The 13,973-nt window shown below is 45.3% G+C and overlaps 2 protein-coding genes across 4 annotated transcripts in view; both read right to left on the reverse strand.

Annotated features, from left to right (window-relative positions):
- The window catches only part of LOC102469013 (zinc finger protein 805), an 86,661-nt gene that overhangs the window by 39,031 nt on the left and 33,657 nt on the right, over positions 1-13,973 (reverse strand). Inside the window, exons 1-3 of one of the 3 annotated variants that reach the window (XM_014583514.2) lie at positions 7,871-8,205; positions 2,865-2,991; positions 1,348-1,443 (exon numbers count right to left, since the gene is read on the reverse strand). The exons of 1 other annotated variant lie outside the window; for it this stretch is intronic. In XM_014583514.2, the coding sequence (XP_014439000.1) occupies positions 1,348-1,443; positions 2,865-2,991; positions 7,871-7,900 (253 nt within the window). In that variant the 5' untranslated portion in view covers positions 7,901-8,205. Of the gene's footprint in view, positions 1-1,347; positions 1,444-2,864; positions 2,992-7,870; positions 8,206-13,973 lie in introns of those variants that run through there. One more of the 3 variants, XM_006166758.3, reaches the window with a different exon arrangement.
- On the reverse strand, positions 10,440-13,858 carry AURKC (aurora kinase C). Its single transcript, XM_027767629.1, is given in 7 exon segments — positions 10,440-10,701; positions 10,857-11,027; positions 11,264-11,416; positions 12,800-12,894; positions 12,897-12,937; positions 13,283-13,498; positions 13,734-13,858. Coding segments are annotated over 7 exon segments (972 nt in total). The 3' UTR covers positions 10,440-10,530.

Here is a 13,973-nt window from a genome sequence, read left to right on the forward strand (position 1 = left end):
AAGGGCATTGATAATCTATTCCATGAAATCCTGCAAGAAAACTTTCCAAACCTAGAGAGGCATTCAAAGATCCAGTCCCAAGAAATACAAAGGACCCCAAATAGAATCAACCCAAGAAGAACTTCTCCAAGACACATTATAGCCAGTTGACCAAACTACAGACAAAGACAAGATACTAAGATTGGCAAGAGAGAAACCTCAAGTTACCTACAAAGGACATCCTATCAGGCTAACAGCAGATCTCTTATCGGAAACAATGCAAGCAAGGAAAGAATGGGAAAATGTATTCAAAGTGTTAAGAGAAAAGCAATTTCAGCTGAGAATACTATACCCAGCAAGATTCTTTCATGTGGGAAGAAAAGACAAGAACATTCTCAGATAAACAAAACCTGAAAAAATTTACCAGTACTAGACCAGATCTCCAAGGAGTTTTCAAGGGTGTGCTATGTCAGGAAAATTAAATACACACACACGGAAAGAAGAGTTCAGAAACTAAGAAAGTAGCCAGCTTAATCATAGGGACAAGTCTGGAGTTGAATATTATATCATAGAATTTAATAGGAAAAATGGAACCAGAACTGAAGATAAAGTACATGAGACTGATAGGTTAATGCACCTACCAATTGAACAGAATCCTAACCTGTTTCCTGGCTTTAAGAAAAGTTCCTTAGCATTTCTATGATTTAAGTTAAAACTGGTTTTCTTAAATAATACCATGTGAACTTATCATTGAAAGTAGTTAGATTATTTAGGAAATTGTGTGATCAGTACAACTGTAGACACCAGAGACAGTGGGAGAAGAGGGTAGGAAAGGACAGAGGGTCTGAAAGAGGGGTAAAAAATTCTAGGAAGTATAAATGGAAAATTTTTGATGATAATATGCATGATTAAGTCGCTATGCAGTACATTCTGGATGGTAAATCACATTTTGTATGCTGTGATGATGCTCAGTGAATGAATGTCAATTAATTAATTAATTAAAAATTTAAAAATAATTAAAAAATACTAAAAACCAAACAAAAACATAGTGCTAGACTCAGCTCTGCCTCCCCTGATTTTTCCTCTCCAGCTAGCAGAAAGAATATCATGCCACACTGGGAATGTGCATGTGTCCTGAATTCTGACAGGATGGAGAAATGGAGGGAAGAAGACTGGGGCATGTCCATGACTAATGGAGGGGAGGATGCTTTCTTCTTTTCCCTCTCTTTTAGGTGAGCACATACACTTCTGGCAATTTTTTTTCTTTTTTTTAAAGTAGTAGGTTTCCTGAGAGATTCCAGGGTTTAATTGCCTCCTCTGGGTCTCAAACCTGCAGAGACTCCCATCCATTTGGATCCAAGCTACTACCTGGACAGCTGTTTTGGGAGAGGTCTTTCTTCATTGTCCATAGCTCCTTCCCATGCTCCAGCTGGTAGATCAGCTCCAGTTTGGGAACAGGACACCCTGTTTGTGAAGAAAGAAGGGTATGGCTATGATAAAAAGATATAAATCCTTTCAAGTTAGTCTAAGACTTCAAGGTGGGGATCAGTACTTGGAATGAAGCTGTTCCCATCATTACAAACACAAAGTCCATATGTGACCTGCAAACCAAGGGCATGCCATACTGCCATGGGATTTTTACTAATAGTCGAAACTAAAATGTGGGGCCAGCAGATGGTGTAGCAGTGATGTCACTGGACTCCTACATGGTTGACCGCAGTTCAAGTCTCAGACCCAGTGGCTTCAAAATCAGGCCGGCATGTATGTGTACGTGTATGCCCAAGATCCCTGGAGGAGAATTAATTATAGCATGTCCATCCAGCTTGGGGGGCGATTTCTTGCTTTCTGTCTCTCTCTCTAGTGAGCCCATGCGCCCTATAGCAATAATTTCTCTTAAAACGATAAGTAAATTTAAGAAAAACTAAAAAGGATATGGTATAACCATGTACAAGGAACTGATAAATTGAAATGCATTAGGTAATTTCCAACTTAAATAAACTTATAAAGCAATTTAAAGAAAAACTGATATATTTTAAATGTTGACTCTTTTCTCTCTAAAGAAACTATGCAACTTCATTGACCTAAGTCTTTTTTTTTTTTTTAAACCAAGAACATTTATTGCCTGAGTAATCGTTGAAATCTTTAAGATGAACTGGATGCCACAACAGCTGCCCTCTTGGGTTTGGGTGTTGTTCCTTCACAAATCCATGCCTGAATCTGCAGTATATAATTTTTTTCCCAGTGGTATTGCGTCTTTTAGCCTTGGCACTCCAGCTAGACTTTCTCTTGCACTTGGCAGGGTAGCCACGTTTGCCACAGGTCAATTTCTGAAGGTAATAGGCCTTAGAACCACAGTGTTGGCACAACGTGTGCGTCTTACTGCGACACTTCCCAAACGATGACGTTTCCTTCATCATCTCGCTTCTGTGGCTGAGACCAAAAGCAACCTAAGGCTTTTTTCAGATTCTGAGTAAAGTTGAACAGTGTTCTTCCTGTAGGTCATGGATTGAATGAAGATTCTTACTTAAAAGATTTCCTGGGACCAGCAGTTTGCGTAATAGCTATGTCGCTGAACTCCCATGTAGTTGACTGTGGTTCAAGCCTTGGACTCAGTGTTTTAAACCACTCTGGGCGCATGTGTGTGTGCCCAAGATCCCGAGAGGAGCATGGAAGAGAAGGGATTACGGCTTTCTGTCTCTCTGTCTTTCTGGGGAGTGCACGTACCCTATAGCAAAAAAAAACCTCTTTAAAAAAAAAATTTCCTCATAGCATCCCCAGGAAGTCTGTTCTGTGATCAACAATATTTTATAATAGACCTAAAGGTTCAGAGAAAGAAAGTGAAGGAGGTGGCAGGTTGCCTGCATGGTGAAGGGAGAAGGCCTTACCAAGAGAAACCAGGAGTCCACAATTTTCCAGCATCACCTCCTGGTACAGGGTCCGCTGAGCTGGGTCTAGCTGCCCCCATTCTTCCTGGGTGAAAGTCACAGCCACATCATCAAAAGTCACAGACACCTGAAGAGTCAAATAGAGATAGTAGGGTTTGCCTTGGGACTACCACTCGTGCTTTATTGGAAAAGATGCAGAGAGATCAAGGCCCAAACCATACAGGGTGGTCGGAAATGTCATGATGTATTTTTCTATCCAAAAATGCATCATGACTTTTCTGAAGACCCAACAGAATCTCTCTTTTTTTTTTCTTTTTAAAGAGAGTTTTGCTATAGGGGATGTGTGCTCACTGGAGAGACAGAAAAAGAGAAAGAGAGAGACAGAAAGCAAGAAATCACTCCCTAGTGGGGATGGCCACACTGCAATCCCTTCCCCTCCATTCTTCTCTCAGGATTTTGGGCATGCACGTGCACATGCACCAGCCCGACCTTGAGTTTAAGGCAGTATACGAGAGTCCAGCGATGTAACCATTATGTCCTCTGCTGGTCCCCCAAACAGAACATCTTAGCATCAAGCTTTGTACTGGGCTAAATAGGAATGAAAGACATTGCTTTGTACATAATACAACAGTGGAAGAGAGAGCTGCCTGCATGGGAGTTATTAGAAATGACACAAGATGGGGACCAGCAGATAGTACAATGGTTACATTGCTGGACTTTCATGTACTACACTGTGGTTTGAGTCCTGGACCTGGCAGCTTAAAACTCACGCTGGGTGTGTGTGCATTTGTGCTCGAGATCCCAAGAGGAGAGTGGAGGAAAAGGGATTGTGGCATGGTCTACCCCCCCAGGAGGGTGATTTCTCATTTTCTGTATGTCTCTCTGGTGAGCACACATGCCCTATAGCAAAAATCTCTCTTAAAAAAGAAAATGACATGGAATCAGCAGGTGGCATTATGGTTGAGGGCGCTGGACTTCCACATGGCTGACTGTGGTTCAAGTCCTGGACCAGGCAACTTGCTTTCTCATTTTCTCTCTTTCTCTCACTGTGTACCTCTCTGGTCAAATTAAATAAATAAATACAAATAAAATAACTTCTAAAAAGAAAATGATACAAAACAGCAGAAACAACATGTGGATCATGAGATGAGACAGTAAGGACTCTAGAATGTGAGAGCAATGAGGAAATAGTATCCATAATGATAACTACATCAGTACTTGAGCCTTGAGTAGCCCCGGTAGGTACCTGCCCTATACTGAGAGACTGAGATCTTATGTTAGAGTGATTACAAGTCTTCAGCTAAGTCCTACAAGTGAGACTCCTGGAATTTTAATTCAGAGCTGTTAAAGTAATACTTATCATTTGTGTAACCTCAGGGACCTCACTTCTTTTTTCTGAGCCTGGAATTCTAGTACTTTACAGTAATATTCATGAGATGTAAAGAGAAAATATTCAGTGTTCGACAATGGGCTTTGGAATTTTTAGTAATCCTCTTATAGCATCTGAAATAAACACTATTATCACACACCCATGTCTTAGCCAGTGATCTGAGGCTAAAGGAGCGCTACAAATTCACCCAAAGTTTCACATCTCATGAACAGAGGCAGGATTTGAACCAAAGTTACTCTGATCATAGTGGCAGATTTAACAGTGTAACCCCAACAATCTTGCATCGCCAAAGTGAATTTACAGTAATGAGGCCATGAAGCCTTTCTGCTGTTCAGTTTCAGCAGGGTATTATTTCTATGATATAGGCAGAGCCCTAATCACCAAATCATGGGAAGACACCATAGCAGGCTAACCACCTCAGAGTGCAGGGCCTGGATTAGATTTCCCACCTCCTCACAGGCTCCAAGGGAGATTCCACAATGAACCATTAGCTTTTCTCAGAGTCCTGCTGGCAGGTATCCCTAAGGCCAGTATACTTCAAGACCAGGAAACTCAAGGATAATACAAGCTGCTCACAAGAACATCATGATGTTTGTATAGGTAGAAGGTGGGATAAACATCTAACAACAGATCACAGGATGCAACCTTTCAGGATATGCCTCGGCAGGAGGGTTAAGGAGGAAATATGGCAACTTCACAGGACCCATCAAACTTTCTTCACCAATGCACTTTTCCTGTCATCACAGTTATCTCTGCTTAGATGTCAGCCCCTCACCACAAATGCCCAACATGACATGCTGAAACAGGACTGCAAAGGTCATCTCCAGGGCTTTCCAGACAGCTGTCTTGTAAAAACATAGACTCTGGTGGCTTATACATTAAATGTAAATTTCTGCTACTTAAGTGCTGTGTGACAGAGAAAGTGAAAAAGCATTCCCCTCAAGGGATGGTCACACCACACACCACAATCATTTCTTCTCCATTCTCCTCTTGGGATTTTAAGCACACATGCCTGGCATATATTTCTTTTCTTCTTTTCTTTTCTTTCTTAAAGAATCATTTAACTTTGGGACCAGCAGGTGGCATGGTGGTTAAGGTACTGGACACTCCCATATGGCCGAACATGGTTCAAGTCCCAGACCTGGTGGCTTCCTTTTTCACTTTCCTTCTTTCTCTCTCTGTGTCTCTCCCTGGTCAAAATTAAATAAATGAATAAATAAATAAAGTTAAATAAATAATTTAAAAAGAATTATTTAACTTTATTTTTTTATTATTATTATTACTTCCCAGTTTGATCGGCCAGAGAGAGAGAGAGAGAGAGAGAGAGAGAGAGAGAGAACGTGAGAAAGCAAGCCACCAGGTCCAGGACTTGAATGGTGGTCTGCCATGTGGGAGTGTCCAACACCTTAACCATCATGCCACCTGCTGGTCCCCAACCCGGCATATATTTCAAGTCACTGGATTCAGGACCCAAACTATGTAGCTGGCCATGTGGGATCCAGCTACCTTAACCACATGTCAGCTAGCTCTTGGGCAGGTAATTTAGTATGTTGGAGTCTTGGGGCCGGCAGGTGGCATAGTGGTTGTAGGCACTGGATTCCCACGTAGTAGACCACGGTTCAGGTCCTGGACCTGGAGGCTTGCTTTCTCTTTCTCTCTCTCGATGTCTCTGTCTGGTCTAATTAAAAAATAATAACAAATTAAGTAAATAAATAATCCTAAAAAAAGGTTGGAGTCTTAATCTTCTCGTGTGTAGATCAGTCATAATAATAGAACCTAACTAAGGAAGCAAGGATTAAATGAGGTGATTATAAACAATGCCAGCCCACATCAAGGACTCAATGTAGGCTGTGTATTAAGGCTTTTCTGTTATTTATGCTCTTTGTCCCCACAATATCCAGGAAACCTCCACCCAGTGGCTTTTAAAAACATTTTACCAGGGTTGACCTCATGGCCTAGTGGTTAGGGGAGCCAGATCCCACATGCTTGACCATGTGGTCTGAGTCCTGGCCCTAATGGCTTAAAAACATGCCAGGCAGGGACCAGCAGTTGGCATAATGGCTATGTCACTGTACTCTCATGTAGTCGACGGCAGTTTGAATGCCAGACCCAGTGGCTTAAACTCACACTGGGTGCATGTGTGTATGTGTGTCCAAGATCCCACGAGGAGAATGGCGAAGGGACTGCAGTGTGGACATCTCCCCTGGGGAGTGATTTTTCACTTTCTGTCTCTCTCTGTCTTTCTGGCGAGTGCACGCGCCCTGTAGCAAACAAAACAAAACAAACCAACCAAACAAACAAAAACTCTCCAAAAGAAAAGAACAAAAAAATCCCAAACATGCCAGACACAAATGCATGCAAGTCTAAAATCCCAGGATGGAAAATGGAGAAGCAACTGCAGTATGACCATGCCCTATGAGGGATCCTTTTTCCCTTTCCCTCTCTCTCTGGTAAGTGTGTACACTCTCTGACAAATTTAAAAATATATATATATTATGGAGGCTGGCAGGTGGTGTGGTGGTTAAAGTACTGGACTCCCACATGACCAACTGTGGTTCAAGTCCCAGACTTGGAGGCTTGTTTTCTCACTTTCCCTCTCTGTCTCTGTTGAGTGCTTGTGTCCTACAGGAAATTAAAAAGTAATAATAAGTTAAATTAAATAGTTATTTTAAAAATATATGCATGTATTTTGGCAGATACTGTATGCAAAAATGTCAGACCAAGAGCAAGTGGAGAAGGGGCACCTTTAGCCTGTACTGCCAGGAAAGGTCTCTCTGATGGAACATTTGAGCAGAGCCAGAAAGATGGGAAGGGTAGTTCTGCAGAGATCCAAGGACAGCATCTGAGGAGAGGGAACTGTGAGAACGATGATGTCTGCCATGTGGAAGAGAATTTTTCATGGTCAGGTTGGAGTGTCTGAAAAAGCAGTGAGCTAGGGAAGACTTGAATAGGTCAGATTGGTGTCAGGGCAGATGGGGTAGAGACATGCTGATCAAAGCTAACAGACTGGATTATAGGGATATGGAAGCCCCTGAGGTGGAGCCTCACTCATCTATCAACTGAGTAATGAGCACATGTTGGGGCCCTGACCCTGATCCTGCTAGCTGGGGAAGCGGTGGGACTAATCAGAAGCAGAGCACCCCATGTGATTGGTTAGCAGGCGGATACATGGCTTCCTCTGGTTGGCCCTACACTGGAAGAAGGAACACAAAATAGAACAAACAGTTCCCTACTAACTATGAAATTTCGGGGCAATTGTTATGGAGATGAGCGTGCGGCTTCTGGACTGTCTCTAGAGATGGCAACTTGGCTTCACGTCTGATTTAGAGCAGGCTGCTTTCCAGAGCTGTTTCTTATAGAAGAGGGTTACTTTCCTAGGAGGAGGCTACGGATTGGGAGTCAAAGTCCCATTTTTATGTATGGTTTAGTTATTGCCTATTTGTATATTCAGTGTCTTGTCTTCTGCTAAGGCACAAAAAGCAAGGAGCCAGCCACGCTTTTTCGCAAACAAACACAACTACACAGAGAAACCAGGGGCGTTCCGGGCCTCGGGCCTGCGCAGGACGTCTCTCGAACTAGCGCAGAGGCCGCAAAGCCTAAAGCCTCCTCCACTCACCTGCACCGGGTCCCTAAGCGCCACCGCCATCCTGCGACCCTGGGGACCGAGCAGAACCCGGCATGCGGCGACCGGGGCGGCTCCCGAGACCCCCGGCCCCTTCCCCGTCCCGGGTGGGGTGACCTTGGCCGACGGCCTCACTCTCGCGTCATGAGGCTCTCGGCCCGACCCAAGTAGCGGAGGTCAGTCTCATCCTCTTCCTCACTGATTTCTGAAAAGCAGCCTGGGAAGCCGCCGCGGAAAACCACTCACCACCCGCAACCGGCGGGACCCAACAGTCGCGCCAAAATGACGTCTGACACAAGTGAACCGGAAGTCCCGCCCCAGATCCTGCACCGGCAGGAAACGCCTCTCCTCCGAGCTGTCATTGGCTCAGCGCCTGCCACAGACGCAGGCGGAATGCCTTCTGGGTAACGCAAAGTGTCCTGTTTCCTCCGCCAACAGCCCAGACGCGGGATTTCGCGAGCGCCTCCCTCCGCGTAAAGGGCACGGTAGGCGCCGGCAGAGGGCGCGGAGGCTCAGGCGGCCGAATCTCGCTGGGCGGACCTCGGAGACCGAAAAAGACGCTGAGCGTATTTGCCACACCCTCCTAGAATGGCGAAGGGATTGATTGGATGTGACAGCACTCCCTTTGCACTTCTGTCCCCGCTTCCGGGCGTGCTTTCTCACTTTTTTTCTCAGTCTGCCCGTTTCTGGTCAGAGCACGTGCCTGTAGCAAAAAACAAAATACACAACACAGGCGCGGGGGCCAAGAGCAGTCTGGGATGTATCTCTTTACAGCAGGCACAAGTTGGAGGGAGGTGGAGGCTCAGGACCACGGGGCTGAGTTCATACTGGAACTGTCCTCAGTAGTGTGCTTTGGGTCACCAGTGCTGTCAAAAGACAAAATTATAACACATTTAATGAAGCATTTCTTTTTTAAGAATTATTTTATTTTATTTACCATCATTGTTATTTTTTAATTTGACCAGAGCGAGACAGAGAGAGAGAAAGTAAGAAAGCAAGCTGCCAGTTCCAGGACTCGGAACTGTGGTCAGCCATGTGGGAGTCCAATGTCTTTAACCACCATGCCACCTGCCAGCTCCAAAGTATTTTTTCATGTATGATCACTAGAAAGTGGGAAGTTGACAAAGCACATCTCCCATGGGGAATGGAATCTCCTTCTCCTTTTGAGATTTTTTGAGAATGTAGGCACACACACTGGGCGAGTCTGTCAAGCTGCTAGGTCCGGCACTAAAATCAAGCAGTTGACCAGCCACCCCAACCACCACACCACTGACTGGCCCACCATATAAAGTATTTTTAGTCAAGGGGAACACTGCTGGAAACAATGGCTGCACTGAGAAGACACAGCTGAGGAGCCTGGATGTTTACTCTAGTGCAGTTAGCTTACCATAGATGCAACCAGCAGCTGCCACATGAAACAGAAAGAATATAGGGACAGGTTGGAAGGGTACTTCCCAAATTGCTGTAAGCAGTGTTTGTTTATTTTAAGAGATATTTTTGCTAAGGGCATGTGCACTCACTGGAGAGACAGAGAGAAAGCAAGAAATCACTTTCCCCCCCTAAGGGGGATGGCCTGCTGCAATCCCCTCTCCTCAGTTCTCCTTTCAGGACTTTGGGTATGCATGCACATGGGCCCGGCTTAAGTTTCAAGCTACTGAGTTTGGGACTTAAATCTTAGCTAGTCACGTTGGTGTCTGGAACGTTAACCATTTAAATCATGTATGTGATTTAAAAAGAGGTGATGTCATGTTGGTCAAGGTGGCTGGATCCCATGTAGCCAATTGTGCAGTTTGAGTTCTTGGACCTGGTGTCTTGAAAAACAGGCCAAGCACATTTATGCTTCTGCCCAAAATACCAAAAGGAGAATGGAGAAGGGATTGTTAATATGTAAGTATTCCATTTTTTTGTATAAATAAATTAAGAACTATTGCTCCATAATTTCAGGAGTATATTTTATCTATATGAGTGAACCATTATTTATGTACCTGGTCCTTGTTGGTATATCATATGTTTGTTCCAACTCTTTCTTTTTTTTTTGGAGAGGTTTTTGCTATAGGGCGCCTGCGCTCACCAGACAGACAGAGAGAGACATAGAGACAGAAAGCGAGAAATCACCCCCCAGGGGGAATGGCCACGCCTCAATCCCTTCTCCATTCTCCTCTCGGGATCCTGGGCATGCCCGCACACGTGCTTGGTGTGAGTGTTAAGCCATCAGGTCCAGGACTCGAACCATGGTCGACTACATGGGAGTCCAGCAATATAGCCATTATGCTAACTGCTGGTCCCCCAAGTCTTTCTTCATATGAAAATACTCTTACCCGGCACAAATGACATATTCCTTGAAACATGAGGAAGAGCGAGTTGTGTCAAGGAGCCACACCAAGATAATATAGCCCTAGGGTGTTTACCTGCAGGCGCTTGTTTTCAAGGTCAGTGATGAAGTCACTATCTCTAGGAGTGACTTTGGGAATTAGGGGGGCATAATCTTAAAGCCAATTCTACTTAATCCACATAACTATAAAGACCACGTACAAAATTATTCAGCTTTTAATAATTAGCATCTTGCATCTTAGAAGAAAAAAAGATAACAGATGAATTAGCAGAGGCAGGAGAGCTCCCTGAATAAAACATAAAGGAACAGAGGCAGACAGGGCTCAGGAAGCCATCTGAGCATAGGGAGGCAGCACCCTCTGAGAGTGGGCCTGGACCCATGGGTGCTCTAGGATCTGGGTTAGGGGTAGCCGTTCTGAGGGCTGGTGTCTGAGAAGCTTTGAGATCAAATTCCGGGCTCCTAAAGACACTGAATGGGGAAACCTCACATCCACCTGATAAAGCCAGGGAAGAGGAAAGAAGTCTGGTAAATTTCTTTGTCAGTGTTCTCTCTGTTCTTTGAGTCTCTGCAAGGCACTGTTCTGGACCTTGGTACACAACTTTGCATGTGTGTGTCCCAGTTTCCACAAGCCCAGCAGTCATCACCAACCTTGAGAATGCGTCTATAGGTTTCACTGTGGGAACTGCTCTCGAAGGGTGGATCTCCCACAAGCAACTCATAGCAGAGCACCCTGATACATCACAGACCCACATTTTCACTATATGTTCTTCCCTCAATCATTTCTGGGGACCAATAGTCTAGAGTCCCATACACTTTCTCCTAGAAGACAGTAAAGTTGTGAGTACTGTGTAGAGACCCAGAATGAGGGAAATCCTGCTTGCCCACCTTCCAGTGGTAGGGGAAACACTTGAACAACCTGGACAGGCACTTCCTGAGCATGTGGGTTTGGAGACATTTAAAAAAATTTTGGAAAGATTTTGCTATAGGGCATGTGCACTTGCCAGAGAGACAGAAAGCAAGAAATCACCCTACAGGGGGGATGGCCACCACCCAACCTACCTCAGAGACTGGGTGTGCACAGATCAGCCAAAATCTGCAATCTTCACCTCACCCCTAAACCTCAGGAGCAGGTTCTCTGGCTTAATATCCCTGTAAATCACCTTCTTGTCATGGCAGTAGGTCAAGGCATCTGCCAACTCCTCCATTATCTGTGTGAGCAAAGAAAAAGCAATCTGGGGGCTGGCAGGTGGACCGGTGGTTAAGGGCACTGGACTCCCACATGGCCAACTGTGGTTTGAATCCTGGATCTGGCAGCTTGCTTTCTCATTTTCCCTCTCTCTTGTTCTCTCTCTCTCACTCTGTCCCTCTCTAATCAAATTTAAATAAATAAAATAATTATTTTTAAAAAAGCAATCCAGAAGTAAAGACTGACACTGAGGTAGAACACTCATTATTAATTTTAAAACTACAGTGGAATCCTCTCTCTCTCTCTCTCTTTTTTTTGCTACATTATGTGTGTGCTTGCCAGAGTGACAGAGAAAAAGAGAAAGTGAGAAATCACCCCAGAGGGGAAGGCCACACCTCAATTCCTTTTCTTCCATTCTCCTCTCAGGATTTTGGGCACGCATGCATTAAGCAATGTGGCAGAGTTTTAAGCCACTGGGTCTGGGACTCGAACTGCAGTTGGTCATGTGGGAATCCAGTGCCTTAATCACTATGCCACCTGCTAACCCCTATAGAAGAATCTTTTATTTTTTGGCTACCAACTCCATTGCATTCTTTTTAATAGTACCATAGTTACTGTGGAAGAGGTTTTCTTTGCTCTCATTTTATGTGGATGGATCCTGTTGCCTGAGCACAGTGAGCAGCCACACAAAACTCATGCTAAGCCAATAAGATGATCTTCTCCAAGATTTGAGGCCTGAGGAAAATGATAAACAGGAGGAAAGATAGGAGATATTACTGTGGTTCCCATTTTGGGGCCTTCTATAAACTCTTGCTGCCTATTTCTAGCCAGTTCCTCTTATTATTCAGTGAATTTCCTCATGGCCTTTCAGTATGTTTGCCTATGTTAGTGGAGTTAAGTTCTGTTGCTTACAACTAAAGAATCCAAACCTATATATACTGCTTATTAATACTCTGGACATACACTGGGAGTAATTAGCATATTTAAAAGTGAAGTTATGGGTGGCCTCGTGGTCAAGGTGCTGGGTTCTCATGTGGCTGACCACAGTTCGAGTCCCAGACCTGGCAACTTGAAAATCACACGAGTTGCATGTATGTGCATGCCTAGAATCCCGAGAGGAGAATGGAGAAGGAATTTCAGTATGGCCATCCCCCTGGTGGGTGATTTCTCACTTCCCTTCTCCCTCTCTCCAGCACTTGTATGTACCCTATGACAAAAACCTGAAGAAAAAAAGAAAAAAGGAGTTGTAGAGTGTTGTGTGTCATTATATAAGGTTTAAAGAATAAAGTTCAGAGACAAAGTTAAAGGAAGGGGTGCATGATAACCACAGAGACCCCACCCCCCCACCCCCATCAGCCCAAAAGAAACTCATGGACTAAAGAGCCTCCACTCCGCACACCCTCACCGTGGCTGTATGCTGTTCATCTAATGTGTGGTTTTTCTGCAGCTCCTTGTAGAGCTCACCCCTTAGAGCATATTCCACAATCAGGTACACCAGCAAGCATCATGGAAGTAGTTGTACGGGCGTAGGATATTTGGTTGTCTGATGGAGGGATAAGAAAAGGTCAGACCTCTCCCTGAGGCCCAGTACTACATGTTATTACCAGTGATCATACAAATGGCAAGTTCTGTTATTATTATACCAGAATAGTAACAGCTGGATCTGGAAGTGAGTGAGAACAGGACACTTAGATGTCTGACACAGGAAGGGATTTTTCCATGGCGTAATCGGAATGAACAGCAGAGAAAAACCTGCAAGGTGAAAGCTAAGAGCTTACTTGGAATACCACAAGGGGGAGTGCTGGGTTCAGATGTCAGGGAAAGAAGCGAAAACGGGAGCACTAGAGCAAAGAGCAGTGCGGGCCTCTCAGAAGGAGTCAGTCCTTTCTGTAGAGGAGCCTGGATTTCAACCTCCCTGCGCAGCTGGTACTCCAGTCCTTCCTTCTCTATTTGGGACTTGAAGAGGACCTTCAGGGCCACAATGAAATGGCTTTCCTTGAGCCGAGCCAGGAACACATTTCCGAATTTTCCCTTGCCCAGAGGTCGCCCGATTTCAAAGTTGTCAATTGTGAAGCGCCTCCTGATGCGAGAGGAAGAACCTCGGCTGAGGAGGTGGGTGGAGGAAGAGTCTGGGATACTAAACGCTCCCCTCTTTTTTTCACTTTACCCTGTCTGTCCCTTCCCTTCTCATGAGCCCAGCGGGGAGGGACAACAGCCCTCAGTCTTGTGAGCCCACACTCCACACGGCCTGCACCCACAGGCCCGCCTCCCTTCCTTTGGCACGTGAAAGGCACTCATGTGGTGGGGACACCGGGCTGCGGGGGGCCGGCTGCAGCTACGGGAGGCGGTGGAGGGAAGAGAAAGGGCTGACCACCAGGGAGGGGCGACACCGGCCCCCACTCCGGCGCTCTGGGTCCTGCCCCGGGAGCCGCTCACCTGCAGGCTGGGCCTCACCCGTCTGCATCGCAGCTTCCGCCAAATCCTGGGAAGAAGGGATGAGGCACACCCGAGCCCTCCGAGGCCGAAGTTCGCGTCCGGAAGGTCCTGAAAAAAGGCAAAGGAAGGCCAGTTCCAGGCAG

Source organism: Tupaia chinensis, unplaced genomic scaffold (genome assembly GCF_000334495.1).
Source record: "Tupaia chinensis unplaced genomic scaffold, TupChi_1.0 Scaffold144336_1, whole genome shotgun sequence".
Taxonomy (NCBI): Eukaryota; Metazoa; Chordata; class Mammalia; order Scandentia; family Tupaiidae; genus Tupaia; species Tupaia belangeri.